This window comes from Notamacropus eugenii, chromosome 1, assembly GCF_028372415.1.
Source record: "Notamacropus eugenii isolate mMacEug1 chromosome 1, mMacEug1.pri_v2, whole genome shotgun sequence".
NCBI classification, from domain to species: Eukaryota; Metazoa; Chordata; class Mammalia; order Diprotodontia; family Macropodidae; genus Notamacropus; species Notamacropus eugenii.
Genome location: NC_092872.1, coordinates 416,293,133 through 416,313,925, shown reverse-complemented (window position 1 = coordinate 416,313,925; position 20,793 = coordinate 416,293,133). Strand labels below are relative to the sequence as shown.

The window sequence follows — 20,793 nt, the reverse complement described above, 5'->3', positions numbered from 1 at the left end:
ATTCAAGTGAGCAACTAGAAGGAACAAAACAGAGATAAGTGTTTGTATTCTATAACAAGGAAATGAAATGTGTCCCTTTCAGAGCCCTAATAGAATAGGAGTTATTGAAAGAATTAAAGGCTTAAGTGCCTAAGAATCACTGTGTTGTTTTGATGATCTTAAAAGAAGAAAAGGTAGGAGGAAAAGGAATATACTAAGAAGAAGGGGAGGACAGGTAGGGGAACTTATCTCATGTAATTGAGGTGAGGTACACAAGTGGAAGACTATACAAACAAGGAGAATGATGTGGTGGGAACAGGTGATAAACTGAACTTCACTTATATCTGAGCGATCAAAGGAAAGTACAATACCCACACAAAGCTGGGTAGAGATATACATAAAATTCAGGAAAATAGGAGTGAATATGGAGGGAGAAGAAGGGGAAATAAGAGGGAAGGCATATTTAGGGAGGAATTAATCAAAAGCAAAACAAACTCTAGCTCTTAAGGGTGGATTATGAAGAGGGGTTTAAAAGGAAAGAAAGAAATGTATTTCTGTGATTAAACTCTGGGCAGGTAAAAAGCTGGGAAGCAAAAACAGATTGTATGCCTTCTCTTACTTCTCTCTCTCCCTTTGTAAGGAGGGGAACAAAAAGCATAAAAAGGAGGGAAAAGTATAAAAGAATAGGATGGAGGGAAAAACATGATGAACGAGAATAAGTATGACTGAATGGGGTAAACTCACCCATAAAACAGAAGAGGATAGCAGAATGGATTAGAAAGAAGAATCCAATAATACATTGTTTACAGAAAATACATTTTACATATAAAAGTTCACACAGTTAAAGTAAGTGGCTAAATCAGTTGAACTAAAAAAAAAAGGAGATGAAGCAATCAGAAAACAGCAAAAATAAATTCTATTAAAAGAGATACTGGGGGAAATTATATTATGCTAAAAGGTACCATAGAAAATTAATATCATTATTTAACATATATTCACCATAGTGCAGTGTCTAAATAATCAAAGAAAAAGCTAACAAAGGGAGAAATTGACAGTAAAACTATGATAGTAGGGGATCTCAGTCTAGCCTTTTCATACTTGGGTGGTTCTAACAACAACAAAAACAAGAATTTAGAAACTTCAATAGAATTTTAAAAAGGTTACATATCACAGACCTTCCACAGTTATTGAATAAACATTTATTAAGCATTTACTATGTCCTAAGTACTGTGTAACTGTATTATAACTATCATCTCATTTGAATGAATGAGAGCAGAAAGAAATATACATAGTTCTTAACTGTACTTAGCACCTTTATAAAAACTGACCATATATTAAAACAAAAAACAAAATCCCTTACAAATGCAAAAAAACAAGGATGAAAAGCCCTTTATCAAAGGAATGTTTTGTAAAGACTTTCTCCCACTTAACTGTTTTCTTTTCTAATTTTAAATGTCCAATTTTATGTTTGGTGATCATCTATACCTAGTATGGTCATGATCTTCCTATTCACAGCTATGAAAGGTACTTCCTTCTTTTTTTAAGATGTGATCTTTTATAGCTAATCAACTGCACATAATGTTGGTTCTTGGCTTTTGATAGGTTCATCCTACCCAAATAGGTGCTATTATTATCACCACTTTACAGATCAGGAACCTGGATATGGCCTATTAAGTCTACCTTTCTCTTTAGAGTAAACTAACTCTACATGCCGGACAGATGGTTCAGGTGTAGAGATCACATCTGTATCATAGGAAAGGTCTGAAAAGTTCTCTTCTTTCCAGTGCTGGCAGCTTATGTGATATTGGAATTAATATTTCCTTGAATGTTTGATAGAATTCACATATAAGTCTATGCGGTCCTGGTCCTCACTGGAGTTTATGGCTTTTTTCTTTTTGTGATATTGAATTATTTAAGTAATGCATTTCTTATTCTGTTAGACTTACAAATTTTGGATGTCCTGAGATGATATGGATGTTGTTCTTCCTGACTTCTGTTTTCCTCCCCTCTTTGTAGGTGGGAATGCTAACATTATTAATCCTAAACAGTAAACTTCAATGTGAAACGAAATTCTACTGTCTGCTTAGATGAAAACAGCTCAGTGCTTCTGGGACCAGACTAAAAAAATTCCTAATGACTTTGCCACTGCAATTAACATTCATTTAAACACCTTAGGGACTGATGCTTGCAACCTAACTACTTGCATGCTATGATAAAATTAATCCAATGCAAGGAGGACAAATAGAGACTGAGCAATAAATAAATTCTCAATTCTGGAAGTTTTTAGCAGGCTCCTCATGATTCTAGCAAAGCTACCAGGATGGGTCATTAACTACAAAGAGAATGGGAATTTCTTGTAACTCCCCTGACTTGAGACAAAAATGTGAAGTTACTCACTGACTATTTAATAACCATCTTGGTACTTATTTCAAATGAGTGTTGTCCCTTTTCAGAGAATATTCGTGGAGGAATTATTTTAATAATGCTGCCATTGTTTAAACCAATTTTAACCCCCTCTCTCCCCAGGAACATAGTGGATAGTGTGTTGGACTTGGAATCAGGAAGATTCAAGGTTTGAGTGCTACCTGAGACATTTACTAACTACAGTAAGTCAATTAATGTTTCTTAGCCTCAGTTTCCTGATCTGTAAAGTGGTGATAATAATAGCACCTATTTCATATGATTACTGTGTCAAATGAGATAACAGGTGAAACATTTTGTAAATTGTAAAGAGTTATATAATTGCTAGTTATTTTTAACTACCTGGAAAGTCTGCCACAAATTCCTTCAACATTCGTCAGTGGTGGAAAAATCTTCGTTTTTTAAATAGTCAAAATGCATTTTTTTAGCCAAGTCTGATGAATATGTTGGATGAGCATGGGTTGGGTTGAAGAAGAAATGTGACTATAAATGAATAAAAATGATTCTCTAGTAGAAATTTCCATACATGAATTCCAAAATCATTTTTGGCATTGGCAGCAAGATACTTTGCTGATTTTTGTTGTTGTTCAAGTCGTGTCTGACTCTTTGTGACCTCATTTGGGGTTTTCTTGGCAAAGATACTGGAGTGGTTTGCCATTTTCTTCTTCAGCTCATTTTATGGATGAGGAAACAGAGGTAAACAGTTAAATGACTTGCCCAGGGTCACAAAGCTAGGAAGTGTCTGAGGCCAAGTCTGAACTCGGATCTTCCTGAGTCTGGACCTGGTGCTCTATCCCACTGTGCTAGCTAGCTGTCCCCACCTTGTTGATAACATTCCTATAATGCGAGGCTCAGGACTGGACAGTATATCACATGAATTTGTAAGGATATTGTGTTCTCATAGCTGTCTTTAAAGCTTCACCAATAAATAGGTCACAAATATCTTTGGGAATTTATCCAATAATAATAAATGAGGAGCTACTTCCCGCATGGGCAAAGATTCACCTCTCCCCCATCCCTGTGCTTTTTAAGGCTTGAGGGAAACATTGGAAAGGGAAGGCTGCATTGGCTGCTTTTAATCCGACATTTTCTCCTATAGGACTAGATAGCGTATTAAGGCTAACATTTCATATATTGAAAAAAAAAATCCCATACTCTGCATCTATCAGATGTAATAAAAACAATTAAAACTGAAGTTTTGGGTTTTAGCTTTATCCAGGCCTCCGTGACACTCCTAAACATCTCTAACCATGTCCTTTCTACTTGTACTTGGGCTATCATCTCCAATTTCTTCCCACAAGAAAATTGCCCTCCGAACTTCCCTGTGTCAGCTCTGGACTTACTTTACTAGGTTTTAGATCTCCACAGCTCTCCCTGGACATTTAAGTCAATCCACTTTATATATTTCCTAAACCCTTCCCTTCTATGTTGCATCTGCCCGCCCTCCCCCAATATGTAAGAACCCCTTTGTGTAATGTCATTTCCCTTCCTTCAAAAACAAAACAAAGCATCTATAGCAGGTTTTCTATCTGGGGAATCTGGTAAGGAAGCTGATGTATTCTCTTAAATGAGCCAAAAGGATAATGAGAGGCACTAATGTATTGAGATACCAGCATATAGAATTAGAAGTGACACTGTTGTAGAATACATCTATTTCACTGTATATTTCTCTGAACCATATATTTTTCTTCTTTTTTTAAATAAATGATGAAAATATCTACAGACTCTATAGTATTGAGATATAAAAAGAACTACAAAGAAATTTTAATTTTCGCAAAAATTTTGCCATAATTTCTTTCAAACAGGGAAGGTTTGCACAATCTAAGGAAAGAAACCTTTTATTTGAGGTAGATACATTACTTTCAACTCTCTAAGAGCCAATACAAAATATGTTATCCTGTAGTTTCTCCTTTGCCTTCCCCACAAGAAGACATTAAAAACAATTTATTCTGCTAAGCTAAGGTAACATGCAAAACCACGGAATGAGCTGTCTTCCTGTCAATGATGTCACTGAGACTGTCGGGAAAGATGTCTTTTGTTCAACCAAAGGACATTAATAAGAAGGAAGAGAATCTAGCTGTTAGTGGAAGAGGGCTATGACAAAAGTGTGAAAATTTTTATATAAAAAATGTATATGAATTTTAAAATGCAAAACAGTGAATTATTTTAATGTTAGTTTAATTTTTTTTCTGAAACTACAAAGCAACCAACCAACTCCATGAGTGAGATAATACTTGTCTTCACTTCATATGCTGATGGAATACAAAATAAGTGTGTGCTTTTCAGGCTCTATTTGAACTGTTTTCTGTAAGTGTCATCATAGCATTTTGACAACCTCAAGGCAGCACGTTCTGAGGTGACCAAGGCTTCTCATTCTGATTCTGGATTAAATCCTTGAGGTTATCTAAAGGTCTCAAATGATTCCAAATATCATTTTCTATGCAATCTACCTGTAACAAGACAATGCGATTCTCAATAAGATAATATGAAGATTCATTTTGTGACAAGTCAGCACAGATCATCTCATTGTCTCCTCTAAAATCTTTCACATGAAGGAGTAAATTTCAGTGGAAAACTAACGTCATGATCTATGTATTCACTATTCAATTTAATTTCAGGAATACAAAGTTGTTTCTCCTTCCTTAGGTTCCTCTATTTTGTAAACTTACTTGATTCACTGAAGTTGAAGTGATGATTAATATGGTTTGGAAATTTCCATTTCAAACAGCTATTTTCAAGGTGTTTACCAAAGTATTTTGATTTTATCCACATTCATATTTTCAGTTGTTACCTCAATCATCAGATGCTTTTAAGTAAAGGGCAGAATGGATGACCCTATTATTGGGGATATTGTAGGTAGGAGTAGATAACCTCTTTGTTTTCTTCCAACTCAGATTTTGTGACTCAATATCAAACATGTCCACCTTTAGCAGTCCAGCTCAATTTCTACCTCCTCAATGAAGCCTTTGCTGATAATTTCAATGCAGATGAGTCAAATCTCCAGCCCATAAAACTCCTGAGTGTGGCTTATGCCAGATTAAAATGCAACTGAGAAATATTTAACAAAATAAAAATAAAATATGCAGCCTGTAGTTATCCTGACACCACTGCTCTAAGGTACAGCTCAAGTTTTAGGATTCTATATTTATCAAATTCACAAGAAGTCCTTGCTGTCCCATGATCTTATGCAGAGGTTCCTAAACATATCTGGCCTTTTCAAGAAAAAAAATTATTTGGTGCCCTCCTGACAGTCTACTTTCTTTAACCCTTTAACAGTTTCTTTTTTTGAAATTTGCATCATTTCAAAAAAATATGTTTTTAAAAATGATGCATCTTAAATTTAATAATTTATTGTAAATTTGTGGGTTTTTCCCTGCATTGAAAATTTTATGATGCAATATTGTGTCAAGTAACTATATAGTACTGTATTGTAAACAAGTCATTACATACACACATTCCTGCTGATGCATGCTGGACTTCCTGACATTACGCAACACACTTGCCTATCAACACTTGCTTGTTAAGATCTGTCAGTAGACTTGACCACTGATCAGTTATAACCTGCATTTTCTATGTTTATTTGGAAAATAATATAATCACTATGACTTTAACTCTGTTACACAATAGATGAAACATTTATGAACTTTTCCAAAACTTTCTTCTCTTCTCTTCTTTCCTTACACTTCCACTGCCCCTTAATTTTTATTCAACACCCTCCAACTTCAGCCAAGGCTGCCCCCAACTGCTGCCCCCCTAGATCATTCCAGGGCCCCACTTTGGGAACCTGTGTACAGTAGCACCCAGTGAAGCACTTAATATTTCTCCATAAATTTCATGTCACTTTTGCCTCTCCAGCACCTAGAATATAAGCAGAGAACATGGATGCTACTCTTCTTGTATAGCCTACATAGTGCCAATCAAAAGCACTGGGATACTGCTACATAGTAGTTAATCCATAAAAGGGAATGACCAACTGTATTTCTGAATCAAGCACAAGCAGTTGTCCATTATGTGCCAGGTATAGTGCCAATTGCTGAGGGTACAAATACAAAAGTAAGAACCCTTACCTTTAAGTTTATATCCTAATGGTGGATACTATGTACAAATAGGGAACTAGGGTATAGGAAAGTGAGTTTAAAGATAGGGAAATACGGAGATTGTGAGCAGAACCCTAGGGCAGTCAATTGCCATCCTTTATAGTAGCATTGATTCAATTACTGTTTCTAGAATAAGCATAAGAAGTAGTAAGTCAGACAAAAGTTAGGGAGGAATCATGACAGAAAGGCAGATGGCAAGACTGGTAGATCCTGGTTTCCTAAGGGATGGTTGGATGACATGTGAAGCATAAACATGAATCCAGCTAGATACGGTGGGCAAGGGAGTTTTCATTCACTCACTCACCAACTGGACAACTCAACTGAGTACATGAACATTAGAGGGTCTGGGGAAGCACTTGATCTGTGGAAGTCTGGGTGTGGAGGGTTTCTGTTCCTGGTGTGGGAGGGGAATAGCAGCTGGGCAGATGGCAAGATGCCAGCACAGAGTAGGCCACTCTGGTGGATGGCTACAAGGGATGTGGGAGAGGATGTGGGGCATGATCTGAAATCAATTTAGCTTGTGTGGCACTAAATACTTTTGAAATAAAGAAAGGGTGCAAAAAAGAGGGCTGAGGGAAAAAGGAAGACAAAACAGCTAGCTGTATATAATAAACACAAGGATCTTGCTGGCAATACCCGAATGAATTGATTTTAATGGTTAAGGCAATATGCAAGACTGATATTTCTTAGTATTAAAAAAACACTAGCATAACTTATGTACTAATGATAAAAACAAATGAGGATATGTATGGCTTATTAATAAGAGCCCAAAGAGGGAGCAAACTGCTTTTAGTTTACACATGGGACTTCATTACTGATGCTACTTCTCTCTAGTCTCTAAAAATAAGTATATAATATTCTAAGAAACAATCAAGATTTTCTGACTGAGTTTTCTATCTTCTCTTAATTCATGCCTTGGACAGTTCATCTGTCATATTCTCATGAACAAAAGCACATTTCATGCCATGGAATAAAGTGAGGTTCTGAATTTTTAGTTTTCTCTCAATACTTTCAGGAACATATCTACATTACTAAGATGAAGCAGGCATATCTCATACAGTTTTTTTAAAATAAAAAATCTCAAAGAATTACGTGGAAGACCATATTTAATTCAAACTCACAGAAAAGTGCCACTTGCAAATTTAAAGGAGATTAAAGATTCCCAAGATGGTACAATTTGGAATTAAAGAAGATGGACACTTTGTGATCATCATCAATAAAGTAAACAAACCATTAAGATGAGATACCATTTAGTATGAGAAATTTAAAGCGTCAATATTCATGTTTTAGCAAATAACTACCTAGAAACCTGAATGTCTGATTAAAGTCCATCTCTTTAATGTTATCAACTTTCCAGTTTTAATATTTCTCTAAAGGTAATATTGAATTTTGTGGTGAATTATCAGTCATCTGAGGACTAGCCTCACTCAGATCAGAGAGGTTCATCATCAGAAGGCTGGCCACAAGATGATGTATTTATATTCTGGCATAATAATGGATAAAAACTATTTTCTATGATACATGAAATTACAATCTACATACCACATAGTTGAAAAAAATCTTTTTGAAGTACCTTAAATAGTGGAAAAAGCACTAGATTTGCGGTCAAAGGACCTAAGTTAAAAACCAGTATTTGCTGTTTGACTATGGACAAGTCACTCAATTGTTTGGGCTTCAGTTTCCTCAACTGTAAAATAAGACTCAGATTAAATAATTTCTAAGGTCTTCTAACTTTAACTTCTATAAAACTCTACAAGTATGAAATCATCGGAAAATCATCAGAATGGCAGTTTTAACACTGATCTTCATGAAGAACCACTTTTTTTCTCCACACTGGCAGCCCACCAAATCCAGGAATCACTCATCTAAATATCCTGGTCAAATGATTCTTTAATAGGAAAAACTAAATAATACACACTCTATGGAAAGAATAAGGACCCCCAACCAACTTGAGAATTAAAACACCTTAAAATTTATAACAGTTCCAGTTTTTAGGATCTAAATAAAGGAATACCTACAAATAAGAAAACATATATGCTACTTGGTCACCAAGTAATAACTACAACTAAATATACATTTATAAATGGAGGATTATGTTCATAATTTACAAGGGTTGTACCTTCAACTACGGTAAAGTACCAACTAGAAGGTTAAGAGAGAATGATTTGGGGTGGAGAGAAAGGGAGAAAACCATTTAAGGGAAAAACACTTCCATTTTTATTTACCTTGGTGAGTCATAGTGACCGTCTCTTCGTTAGATTTATTGTTATAGATGACTACAGCAACAGCATTGTGGAAAGCTGCCCGTGATATTTTCTCTTTAAATGTACAGTTTCCTCTCTGCAGCAAAGCAATCCATTGTTTGATGTCCGGTGGGACATGGAAACGTGTTTGAGGATCACAGCCCAGATGATCTGCAACTAAAAAAAACCCAAAAAATATTTCAAAGATTTGGTCAAAGTTTAAAAACAAAACGAAATGAGTCATTTTCTGCCCAAAGTGACTAGTCAGCATACAGTTTTTTGAAAAGTTTCTGAGTATTATATACACCAAAAATTAAACAGGCTTCTTGCTTTTAAAACATTCTTAGATTTTGATGTAATACTCAAAAATCCCATATACTACCAGGATAGTGAATATGTGCTTGAAGAATCTTGCTCACTGACATTTTCAACTCATTCAAGTGATGATGCCATGCCACAAAACATACAAACTACATTAAAATGTTTCATATGCATGGATATTAGCATGCAGTTCACTCATACTGGAAAATAGTATTTTCTTAAGTAGTAAAATATAATTTTTGTGAAACATTAGGATAAAAAGCACATCATTAATTAAATATATAAACTCTTACTATGTAATATATTTGTAATACTTAAAAATGATCATTTCTTTTTCTAAAATTTTCTCATATTTACCACTGGGAGAGGAGGAAGAATCTTTTATTGACAACAATAAATAACAAATATAACAAATTTTGGGATCTTTCAAATCCTTTGTATATTTTATGTAAAACATTATCTTTATACTGAAAGGTAATACAGTGAAAAATGAATAATTCAGCATTGCCTACGGTTTAGGATTCATCTTTCTAAATGAAAAATCTTGATACATAACTGAAGCCAAAGAAAGGCTCTTTATAATCCTTTTTCTGCCAAGCCAACTGAAGATTTTTTCCTCCAGAAATTCAGTCTTAGTCAAACTGAAGAAAAATAGAAATCTACATTAGGATTATAATACTTGACCTGCTGGAATCAAGATAGTTTTTAAAAATGTGATCATTTTAAAACAGACTGTACTAAATCTTGGGGGAAAAACTTCAAACAGTTTGTTTTATTTTGCTGAAATCTGTGTGTGTGTGAGTTCTCTGCTACAAACTCATGTGTTCTTTTTATCATGTGACCATTTTTGAGCAATATTATCTTAGAATTATCATCTTAATTAACAGTATGTCCTAAGAGGGAAGAAATAAAGAACTGATTTCTATGATTGTTTGTAATCGAGCTTTTAAAAATTAAACGAATAGATTCTTGATTTCATTGATGTTAAACACTGATGCAGATCCCAACCCTCTCTATGTCTTCTCATAATGTTATTCTCATCTATGACCTCCCATGAATCAGTCTATAGAGGACCTACCCAAAGTTCTTGGGATCATCCTTTCACAAATTGTTTTAATAAAGGTGTATGAAGGTTGTCCATCTATCATCTCTCATCACTACACAACCAGCCTGTTTTTTTTTCTATTCAAAAACATCTGTGAGATGCCTTAAATACCACTTTGATTCAAACAACGAGTTATTACATGCCTACTATGGGTAGGGTGACACAAACATCTTTAGGGCACAGTTCCTGCCTTTAAGGAACTTACAATCTAACTGGAAGTAGGGAGAGGAAAAAAGGAATATAGCCGAAGGGATAGGGATAGAACACTGGACCTGGGAGTCATGAATAACTGAGTTCAAAACCTGCATGAGTTTATCATCTGGGAGCACAGGCAAATAATTCAGTCTCTCAACTTGAGTTTCTTCCTCTATACAATGAGAATAATACCTTTAGCACTTAGCTTATAGAGTTGTAGTGAGGCTCAAATGTAAAGTTGCTTTGTAAGTGTTAAAACACTATACAAATGCCAGTTATATTTAAATACACTAGGAAACTGGCCACTTGGTGACAAATTCTTTGCTCATAGGATTCATGAAACAACTCAATTATCATTATTACAGAAATAAGTACTCAATGCAGTGGAGTGTACAAAATGCTATGAGAAATATGAGAGACAGACCATATCTTCAAGAGAGTGTGACCAGATAATATGCTAAGGAAGAGGGAGTAGCTAAGGAAAGGTGTGTTGAAATTGTATCTTGTTCGGGTTCTCTTGACCACCACTCCCAATCCCTAGTTAGTACAATAAGTGAGTCTATAAGTAGCTGGTGTGAGGTAACAATAGTAGGAAATAAGAATACAAAGTGGAACACAGAAGTCACTTATAAACTGTCTCATAAATTAAGAGAGCCTAGAAGCCATTTTCAACTGCCTCATAAATTAGCTGAGGCCACATCCTGAGACTATGTGCTAAAATAAGGAAAGGCAGCTAGGCCCTCTTAGTTCCACTAATGGCCCTCAGTCTGTAAGTTGTAGATAAGCTCCAGACATGTGCAGTAAAACCTCATGTAAACAAGGGAAGCCTAAGGTAGTGATGCTAACTTTGAGATGATGTAGCTACATTAAATAAGCTAAGCCTAAGATGGCATGGATAAGAATTAGTCCCTCCCTTATCATCAAAATCCTCTAAAACTGGCACTTCAAACTCATCTTCCTCTGCCCCCATAGCACTATTCCACCTGCTACGGATCCATGCTGCCCAAGTGCTCTCAACGCTGGGCTGTGGTTACCTAAGTGATCCTCTGTGCCTCTTTCCCTCCTGTTCTCTTCTCTCCCTGGCCCCCAAGCCCTCTCTACCACCACTCCATTCCCCACCACATGCCTCTGGCCTCTGTATTCTCTATGCCTTCTTAAAGTGTTATTGATGAGTTGCTCCCTTGCTTGCTACCACCATGGTTGTTCCCGGTGAGTACCCAAAGAACTGAATGTTTATCCAAACCCAATGAGACCTCTTTGTTGTTCCTTTTCCAGGGCTGAAAGTGTCTGTTCATAGTGACCCCTAACATGCACAAGCATGGCACTGTGAATCCATTGTTAGAAAGCAAAGCCTGCCAGAGAATCTCATGTCCCACTCTCCCAGGAAGGACCCCCTAATTGATGGATTGTAATAGGCCAATCATTCAAAAGAAAAGAATTCCAACAGGTAGAAATGTAGAGGTAGCGTTTTAGGCAACAAGGAATCAGGTGACCTATGCAGATTAGCGGAATGTCAGATTAGACTGGAGAATAATTAGCTGTCAAATTTGGATAGAACATATATGTGAAGAAAAGCACATGAAATATGACTAGATAGAGTTTGTATTTTCATCCTTTTGATTAATCAGTGACTCAAAGTAGGGTCTGAGGACCCTGGAAGTCTCCAAGATCTTTACAGGGAATCTGTGGGGCAAAAGTATTTTCATAATAATACTAGGACATTTTAATTTCTAACAGAGTAAATATCAATAGATTTAAGTCACATAAACAAAGTGGGAGCCCTCAAAAATTTTTAGGAATATAAAGGATTCCTGAGTCCAAAAAGTCTGAGAACTGGTGATCTAAATAATAGACATCAATGTTTGTTTGACATGGTCAGACCTAAATATCAAGACAGATTAGAAAATGTAGAATCTAATGGCAAGGTGATGAACTACTATGAAAGAGTCTAGATGAGAAGCAAGGATTCAAGTCAACAAGTATTTATTAAATATGTACTATTTGCCAGGCACTATACTAACCACCAGGGATATAAAGAAAGACCAAAAAATCCCAAGAAACAAAAATCAAAACCAAACCAGTTCCTGCCCTCAATGAGCTTGGAAAAGAACTTTCTCCTCTGCGAGGGAGAGTTAATGGAGGAAACAAGATATATACTGTATAAATAGGAAATAATCAACAAATAGAAGGAATGAGAATTAAAAGGGATTGAGAAAGACTTTCTGTAGAAGGTGAGATTTTTAGCTGGGATCTGCAGGAAGCCAGGAGACTAGAATGCAGAGGGAAAGCATTCTAGGTTAGTGAAAATGCAGTCAGGAAATGGAAGATCTTGCTCAGGTGAAAGTCAACACTACTCGATTAAAGACTACACATGGTGGCGTGGAGACATGATGGTGGAGTAGAAGCAGGGACCTGCTAGAGCTCAACCCTCAAACCCCTCAAAAAACCTGTAAGAAATGACTAAACATATTCTAGAGCAGCAGAAGCCACAAAATGTTCAAAAAAAGAGCCTAGATATAATCCTTCAAGAAATTATCAAGAAAAACAGCCCTAATATTCTAAAACCAGAGGGTAAAACAGAAATAGAAAGAATCTACCAATCACCACCTGAATGAGATCCCAAAAGGAAAACTCCTAGGAACATTGTAGCCAAATCCTAGAGTTCCCAGGTCAAGGAGAAAATATTATAAGCAGCCAGAAAGAAACAATTCAAGCATTGTGGAAACACAATCAAAATAACACAAGATTTAGCAACTTCTACACTAAGGAATCGGAGGGGCTAGGAATATGATATTTCAGAGGTCAAAGAAGCTTGGTCAAACCAAGAATAATCTACCCAATAAAATTGAGTATAATACTTTAGCGGAAAAATGGGACTTCAATGAAATAGAGAACTCCCAAGCATTCTTGTTGAAAAGTCCAGAGCTGAATACAAAATTTGACTTTCAAATACAAGAATGAAAAGGTAAAAAGGAAAGAGAAACCATAAGGGTCTTATTAAAGTTGAACTGTTTATATTCCTACATGAAAAGATGATATTCATAACTCATGAGACCTTTCTCAGTATCTATGTGCATGTATGTGTGTGTGTGTACATAGACACGTGTACACAGACAGACAGGCAAGCAGGCAGACACAGACAGAGAGGCAGAGGACACAGGGTGAGCTGAATATGAAGGGATGATATCTAAAAAAGAAAATTAAGCATTGAGAGGAATGCCCTAGGAGAAAGAAAAAGGGAGAGGTAGAATATAGTAAATCATCTCACATAAAAGAGGCAAGAAAGTTTTTACAATGGAGGGGAAGAAGGAGAAGGGAATAAGTGAGCCTTCCTTTCATTGGATTTGGCTTCAGGAGAGAATAACATACACATTCAATTGAATATGGAAGTTTATCTTACCCTACAGGAAAGCAGGGATAAGAGAGGGGGGATAATAGAAGGGACACAGATTGGGGGGATGGAGTAATCGGAAGCAAACACTTTGGTAGAGGGACAGGTTAAAGGAGAGGATACAATAAATGGAGGATTTTGCATCACTATGCATGTATCACCTATATTGAATTGCTTGCCTTCTTAATGAGGATGGATGGGGAGGGGGGAAGGGAGAAATGGAGGGGGAGGCAGGATAGTGGAAAATATAGTTAGTCTTTCACAACATGACTTATGGAAGTGTTTTGCATGACTACACATGTATAACCTTTACTGAATTGCTTGCCTTCTCAATGAGGGTGGGTGGGAAGGGGGAAAGAGAATGTGGAACTCAAAGCTTTAAAAATGAATGTTAAAAATTGTTTTTACATGCAACTAGAAAATAAGATAAACAGGCAATAGGATACAGAAATCTATCTTGCCCTACAGGAAAACAGAAGGGAAGCGGATGGGGGTGGCGGTGACAGAAGGAAAGGGAGACTAGAGGACAGAGTAATCAGGACACATGCTGTCCTGGGATGGCGGGAGGGGGTAGATGGGAAGAAAATTTGAATCAAAATTCTGTGGAAGTGAATGTTGAAAACTGAAAATAAATAAACAAGACCACACACACAGTGTCTATGCGTGTGTGTGGGGATGGGGTGGGGGTGGGGGTAGTGGTGGTGGTGGTAGTATAAGGTATAAGAAGCCTGGAACGGCAGGGGGCAGCTAATTAAAGGCTCTGAATGTCAAACAGAGGATTTTACATTTGATCCTTTTGAAATATGCCATTTGAAATATGGCAGTTTGTTGAACAGGGAGGTAAAATGGCTAGATCTGTGCTTTAGGAAGATTAATTTGACAGCTGAGTAAAAGATGAATGTATTGTAAAGGGGAGAGACATGAGGTAGGGAGACCAATCAGAAGGCTATTTTTATAGTCCAAGAATGAGGGAATAAGTCTACCCCAGAGTAGTAGCAATGCCAAAGGAGAAAAGGTGGCATATATAAGAGGTGTTACCAAGTTAGAATTGATGAGACTTGGCAACTAATTGACTATGGGAGATAAGAAAAGATGAGGAGTCAAGCATGACCCTGAGTCTGAGAGCCTGTGACTGAAAGGATGATAATACCCTTGACAGTAAATACAGTTAGAAAAAAGGGTTTCAGGAAATAGCTAACAAGTTCAGTTTGGGACATACTGCATTTGAAATGTACAATATGCAGTTGGAGATGTGTACTTGGAGATTAGGCTTGGACAAATAGATTTGAGAATCATCTACATAACGATAAGAGAATCCATGAAGATTGAAGAGATCACCAAGTGAAATAGTATTTAAAGAGAGAAGAGGACACCCAGGACAATGCTCTGGGTAACACCATGGCTAACAGCTGAAACCTGGATGAAGATCTAGCAAAGAAAACTGAGAATGAGCTATTAGAAAGGGAGCAGGAGAAGCAAGAGACAACACTGCCTTAAAAACCTAGAGAAAACAGAGTTATCAAGGAGAAGAGAGTGACTGATGAAGAGTGTCATTGGTTACAGGGAGATGAGGAAATATGAAGACTAAGAAAAGTCCACTAGATTTGACAATTAAGTAATGACTGGTAATTGTGAGAGAATGTAGCCATGAGAGAGAAGAACTATGGGATGATAGCTAGCAGGAAAGGACGGACCAAGTGAGAGCTTTTGAGGATGTGAGAAACACGGGAGTATTTATAGGCAGTAGGGAAGTAGACAGTAAACAGGGAAAGACTCAATGAGTAGGGAAGACAAAGGGAGGAAACCTGTTGGAGAAGAGGGGATGGAATGGAGTCTCTCCTATATGCAGAGAGTTTGCAAGAAGAGTCATTTCTTCATGTGAGATAAAGATGAAGAAGGAGATTGTGGTAGAAGGCATCTGGGTGATGTGAGTAAAGGTTGGGAGAAGAAGGAACTCTTGGTGAACGTTCTCAATTTTTTCAGTGAAATGTTAGACAAGGATGGAGGGGGAATGAAAAGATTTGGAAGAGCCACGGTGGTGAACAAGATAATGAATCAATCAGGGAAGTGTAAAAGGATTACCTTATAGCACTGAGGGCCAAGCTGAGATGATGTAACATAAATCTGTAGTGGACCTGGTCCAGCTACATTAAGCAACACACGAATAAGAAAAAAGACAGCGGATGGTGGGAGTAATCCTAGGCTATAACTTGGCAGGGAAAGATCACTGATAGGATAAGAAGGCAGACTTTAGAGAAGAGGATAGAGTTGAACTGGTTCATCAAGTAGTCAAGATTAAGGAGAGAGAAGAATGTAGCTGGTACAAGAGTGATTGCCTAGGAAAGAACTGAGGAGGTGGAGGGACTAGAGGTCATGGTGAGGATGTTGAATAAGGTTAGAGGCTTACAAGGCAGAGGGAGAAGTGGATGATAACAGATTGCGATCAGAGAAGGACATTTCAGAGTTCATAAACATGCAAGTAGAACATGTATAGGTGGTGGTATTATCTCTCTGTGTGGAACTGAGGTGGGATAAAGGGATAGGCCATGAAAAATGAAAAAACTGAAAAGGGCCTGAATTAGGATAGAGGCAATGTGAGTAGACAAGACAGTGTGGAAGAAAGTCAATCAGAAGGGAATAGGATTTCCATGAGCCATTAAGGGCTCAGTTGAGGTTACATGGTATAAATTGGGGGCTGAGGGTGGAATGAAGATGGCGAGTGAGAGGTAGTAATTTTTCCTTAACTTCTTCACAACCTCCTCCACAATAACTTAAAAAATGTGCTAAACCAAATTTGGACTGGGAAAGTCAAGAAAAAGTCACAGTGAGTCATTTTTCAAGCCCGGGGAAGCTTGGTAAAATAGAAAGGTCTAGGGGCTGGCTAGGAGCATAGAGTAGCAGCGCAGCAGCAGGTGAAAGCAGCAATGGGCTGTGGTGACAGCAGTAGGAGCAGCCCAGCACCCATGGATGATAAGGGATAGAAAGCGATCTCAGGGGACCCCTTTACTAGTATTGGGAGCAGGAACGGGTACCATCTAGCAGTTCCGTTTCCCATTATCAAGTTCCAGGTCATGGTTACTGGGTGTAGAGGGCCAGCCATGGTTTTGAAGAAGTATCTCTTCAGGGAGCAAGGAACAAGTTCCAGAAACATAGTTATGTGGCTCTGAGCCCAAGTGCAGAGCAGGAACTCAGTTCTAACTTTAACCTCACACATAAGCTGCAGTGGAATAAACCAGGGCAAGAGACCAAGACCAAGAGAGAGCCAGAAATTCAGTTGCTCTGAATCTGTAGAATGTCCCAACTATCTAGGGAACCCAACCACGCACAAGCCAAAAGATCCAATCTGAGTCAAAAGTTTGCAGAATAGAGACCAGGAGGGTGGTGAACAGATCTCTCCCTGGATCAAACCACTTTGGAAGCACCAAAAACTTATATGTCCCAAGACCGAACCATGAAAGCAGTAAAAGAGCATTTAAAAAAGTTGAGGCTAAACATCTCCTCTCACCCCAGAGAAGAACTGAGCCTAATAGAATTTACAATTGAAAGTCAATAAAAATATTGCAAAAATAAGTAAACAAACAAAAAGAACCTAACCATGAAAAAGCTAGAATGGACACATTAGTGTAAGATACAAACACAGAAGAAATGACTTGAAAATATCTATACACAGAACCTCAAAGAAAAATGCAGATTGGTCACAAGCACTAGAAGAATTCCTAGAGGAGTTTTAAAAAGACCAAAAAAAATTATTTTAAAAATCAAATAACAGCAGTAGAGGATAAATTGGAAAAATAAATGAGAGCTATGTAAGAATATTATGAAAAGAAAATTAAAACATTGGTTAAAAAAATACTGATGAAAATAATTCCTTAAAAACCGTAACTGGACAAATGGAAAAACAGGTACAAAACCTCAATGATAAAAATATCTCCTTAAAAATTAGAATTGGCCACGTGAAAGCTAATAATTCCATGAAATATCAAGAAAAAATAAAACAAAATCAAAAGAAAACAGAAAAAATACAAGAAAATGTGAAATACAGAAAAAACAACTGACCAGGAAAGTAGATTGAGAAGAGATAATTTAAGAATCACTGGACTACTTGAAAGCCATGAACAGAAAAAGAGCCTAGACATTATATTTCAAGACATAATAAAAGGTACCCTAGACCCAGAGGGCAAAGTAGAAATTACAAGCATCTTCCAGTCATCTCTCGAAACTTCAAAATGAAAACTTCCAGAAATATTATAGCCAAAACAGAACACTCAGGTCAAGAAAAAATACTGCAAGCATCTAGAAAGAAAGAATTAAAATACTGTTAAGCCATAGTCAGGATCACAAGAGATTTAGTAGCTATCACTATAAAGCAGCAGAGGATAAGTCTTATGGATGATTTTCTGGAAGGAGGAGCTAGGATTATAACCAAGAATAACCTACTCAAAAAAACTGAATATAATCCTATGGGGGGAGGGGGTGGAGAGGGGAATATAGTCATTTAATGAAATAGTGGACTTTCAGAAACTCCTAATGAAAAGACCAGAGCTGAATAGAAAATCTGACATTCAAACACAAGACTCAAGTATTAAAAGGCAAACAAGAGTGAGAAATCATAAGGGATTAAACAAATTTATATTAAGATGATACACATAACCCTTCAGAATTTTATAACTAGGGATGTTAAAAGGAATGAGTATGAGTATATTATATTGGGATGATCTCAAAAGAAGAATGGAAGGGTGAGAAAAAGGGATACAATAGGAGAGGGAGGAAAGGAAGAATGGGAAGTTATTCCACATTAAATGGGGCAAAAAAGAATTTAATGGAAGGAAAATGGGGGGACAGGCAGCACTTGAACCTCACTTTCTTCTGGAAGATGGATTGAGGAAACCAGTAGTCAAAAGCAAAACAGACTTTTGAGAAAAAAAGGGAAAGGGAAAGAGAGAGAGAGAGACAGACAGACAGACACAGAGAGACACAGAGAGATAGAGACAGAGAGAGAGATGGAGAGAAACAGAGAAATAGAGAGAAAGAAACAGGAGAAAATAGAAGGAAATACACAGGTAATGATGATATTTATGAATACAAATGAGATAAACTCACTCATAAAACAAAAGAGAAGAGTAGAACAGATTAGAAATTTAAATTGAATAATATTTTTGTTTACAAAAAACACTTAAAACAGAAAAATATATGCAGAGGTAAAATAAGGATCAAGAGCAGAATCTATTATGATTCAGTTGAATTAAGGCAGTGGTAATAATCAGGATCTCAGAGAAAACTAAGAGATAATCAGGAAAACTACATTTTGCTAGAAAGTACCCACAGACAATTAAGGAAAATATTAACATTAATACTGAATACATATGCACCAAATGGCACAGTATCTAAATTCCTGGATTAAATGAGTTATAGGAAGAAATAGACAGTAAAACTTTAATAGTGGAGGAATCTTGATTCACCCCTCTCAGACCTACATAAATCTAACTATATGATAAGAAAGTTAAGGAGACGAATAAAATTATTTAAGTTGGAGCTGTTTTTATTACAAGATTAGAAACAGAAGCTAGACACACAGGTATTTTCTCAAATAATCTATTTTGGACATGTAGTGTATTGCATTCCAGACACACACATGCCAGTCAGCTGACAAGCCAACAATTAAATATGAGATTTAAAAACAAAGTGTTCAAACACACATACACATGTAAACCAAAAGGCTGGTTAGACAACATGTGAAGTTTACAAATGGTAAACTGTATTTTGTGGCAAACAGGATTCTTATTCTTCTAAGACATCTAAGAAATTTAACAATAATTCTGTTCAGATAATTTATTTGCAAAACACTATCATTTTTGACTACTTTAGTCATACCAGGACACTAAAGCTTGGATGAAGTGAACTAATTTCCTTTTAAAATACTCATATGGCAATTAAAAAAAACCAGCATACATATTAATAACATCATGTACAAAAAATTATTAAGGTGACTATATAATAAAACCAGTTAAACTGTCTTATTAAAGTTATTACTCCTCTCTCCTCAAGACCCTTCTCTCCCTCCTCACCCACTCTTTGGGCTTTTATGGTATCAGAAACAGTAACACGATTTAGATTCATTCTAGAAAAAGTGTGACTTCTGACCAAACTTATATTTCCAAAACTACTGTCATCCACAACACTAACAAAGGCAAAGAGACTGAGTACTGCTAAAGTGGACCAATCTGTTGGCTACTTTTGCATTTGGCTTTTTAAAAAGAAAAAAAAGATGGAACTTTTAAATACTAAAATTGACACTAAGTATAAACATTTGTGGCTATAGTTACTAAACATCAGGTATCTCTCCTTATATATGATTAACATCACATTACCTTCTAAGTGGAGTCATTCTGATCTTTTTTAGTGAACATGCTAGAGTGGCTGCATTGGGAAATGTCAAAAGAAGTAAAATATTAAAGGAAAATATTAGCTAACACAACTGACAACTGGATTCAATTTGCTCTTTATGTTTAGCTTGTATTGTTTCTGAGTGTCTAATATCTTGGGTATGTAATTCACTTTATTATTCATAACCCTAAAGATGAATAACCATTATATATCCTTTAACTTAAAAGCACCCTCTGGGTCTTCCATCTACCTTTCAGCAAGTGATCTTCTTTACAGTCACAACATTCAATGATAACTTCTATAGCAAATGGATTGTGAAAATACAGACATTTAGAAGCTTATTTTGCCTCTTGACAGAGTAGCCTAGCTTGGCCTCATTTGAGAAGAGGATACTCAAAGACCAGCACACCATTGGCTCAACCTGGTAAAGGGAATTCCTTCTGGGCCTTCTTGATGACTTGAATTAATAGAGCCTTGAAGCTTTCCAACTGGCAAAGAGAGGCAACCTTCTCAGCATCTGCCATTGGATGCTCTATAAAAGTGGCATATGGCAGATTTGTGGATCAGGGATTCCATCTGTTTATGAAGGAGGGACAGTTTTGTTCATCCCACTGAATTCAAATCCCCAAACCTTCTCACTTATTCAGTGATTTAGGA

At 36.6% G+C, this 20,793-nt stretch overlaps 1 protein-coding gene and 1 pseudogene across 4 annotated transcripts in view; both read right to left on the bottom strand.

Moving 5' to 3' along the window:
- The window catches only part of RNF130 (ring finger protein 130), a 131,334-nt gene that overhangs the window by 86,548 nt on the left and 23,993 nt on the right, over positions 1 to 20,793 (bottom strand). For all 4 annotated transcript variants that reach the window (XM_072631256.1, XM_072631255.1, XM_072631257.1 and 1 more), the window contains exon 2: positions 8,723 to 8,917. In XM_072631256.1, coding sequence (XP_072487357.1) covers positions 8,723 to 8,917 — 195 coding nt within the window. The remainder of the gene's footprint in view (positions 1 to 8,722; positions 8,918 to 20,793) is intronic.
- LOC140518809 (tumor protein p63-regulated gene 1-like protein pseudogene) overlaps positions 8,930 to 20,793 on the bottom strand; it is a 35,193-nt pseudogene continuing 23,329 nt past the window's right edge.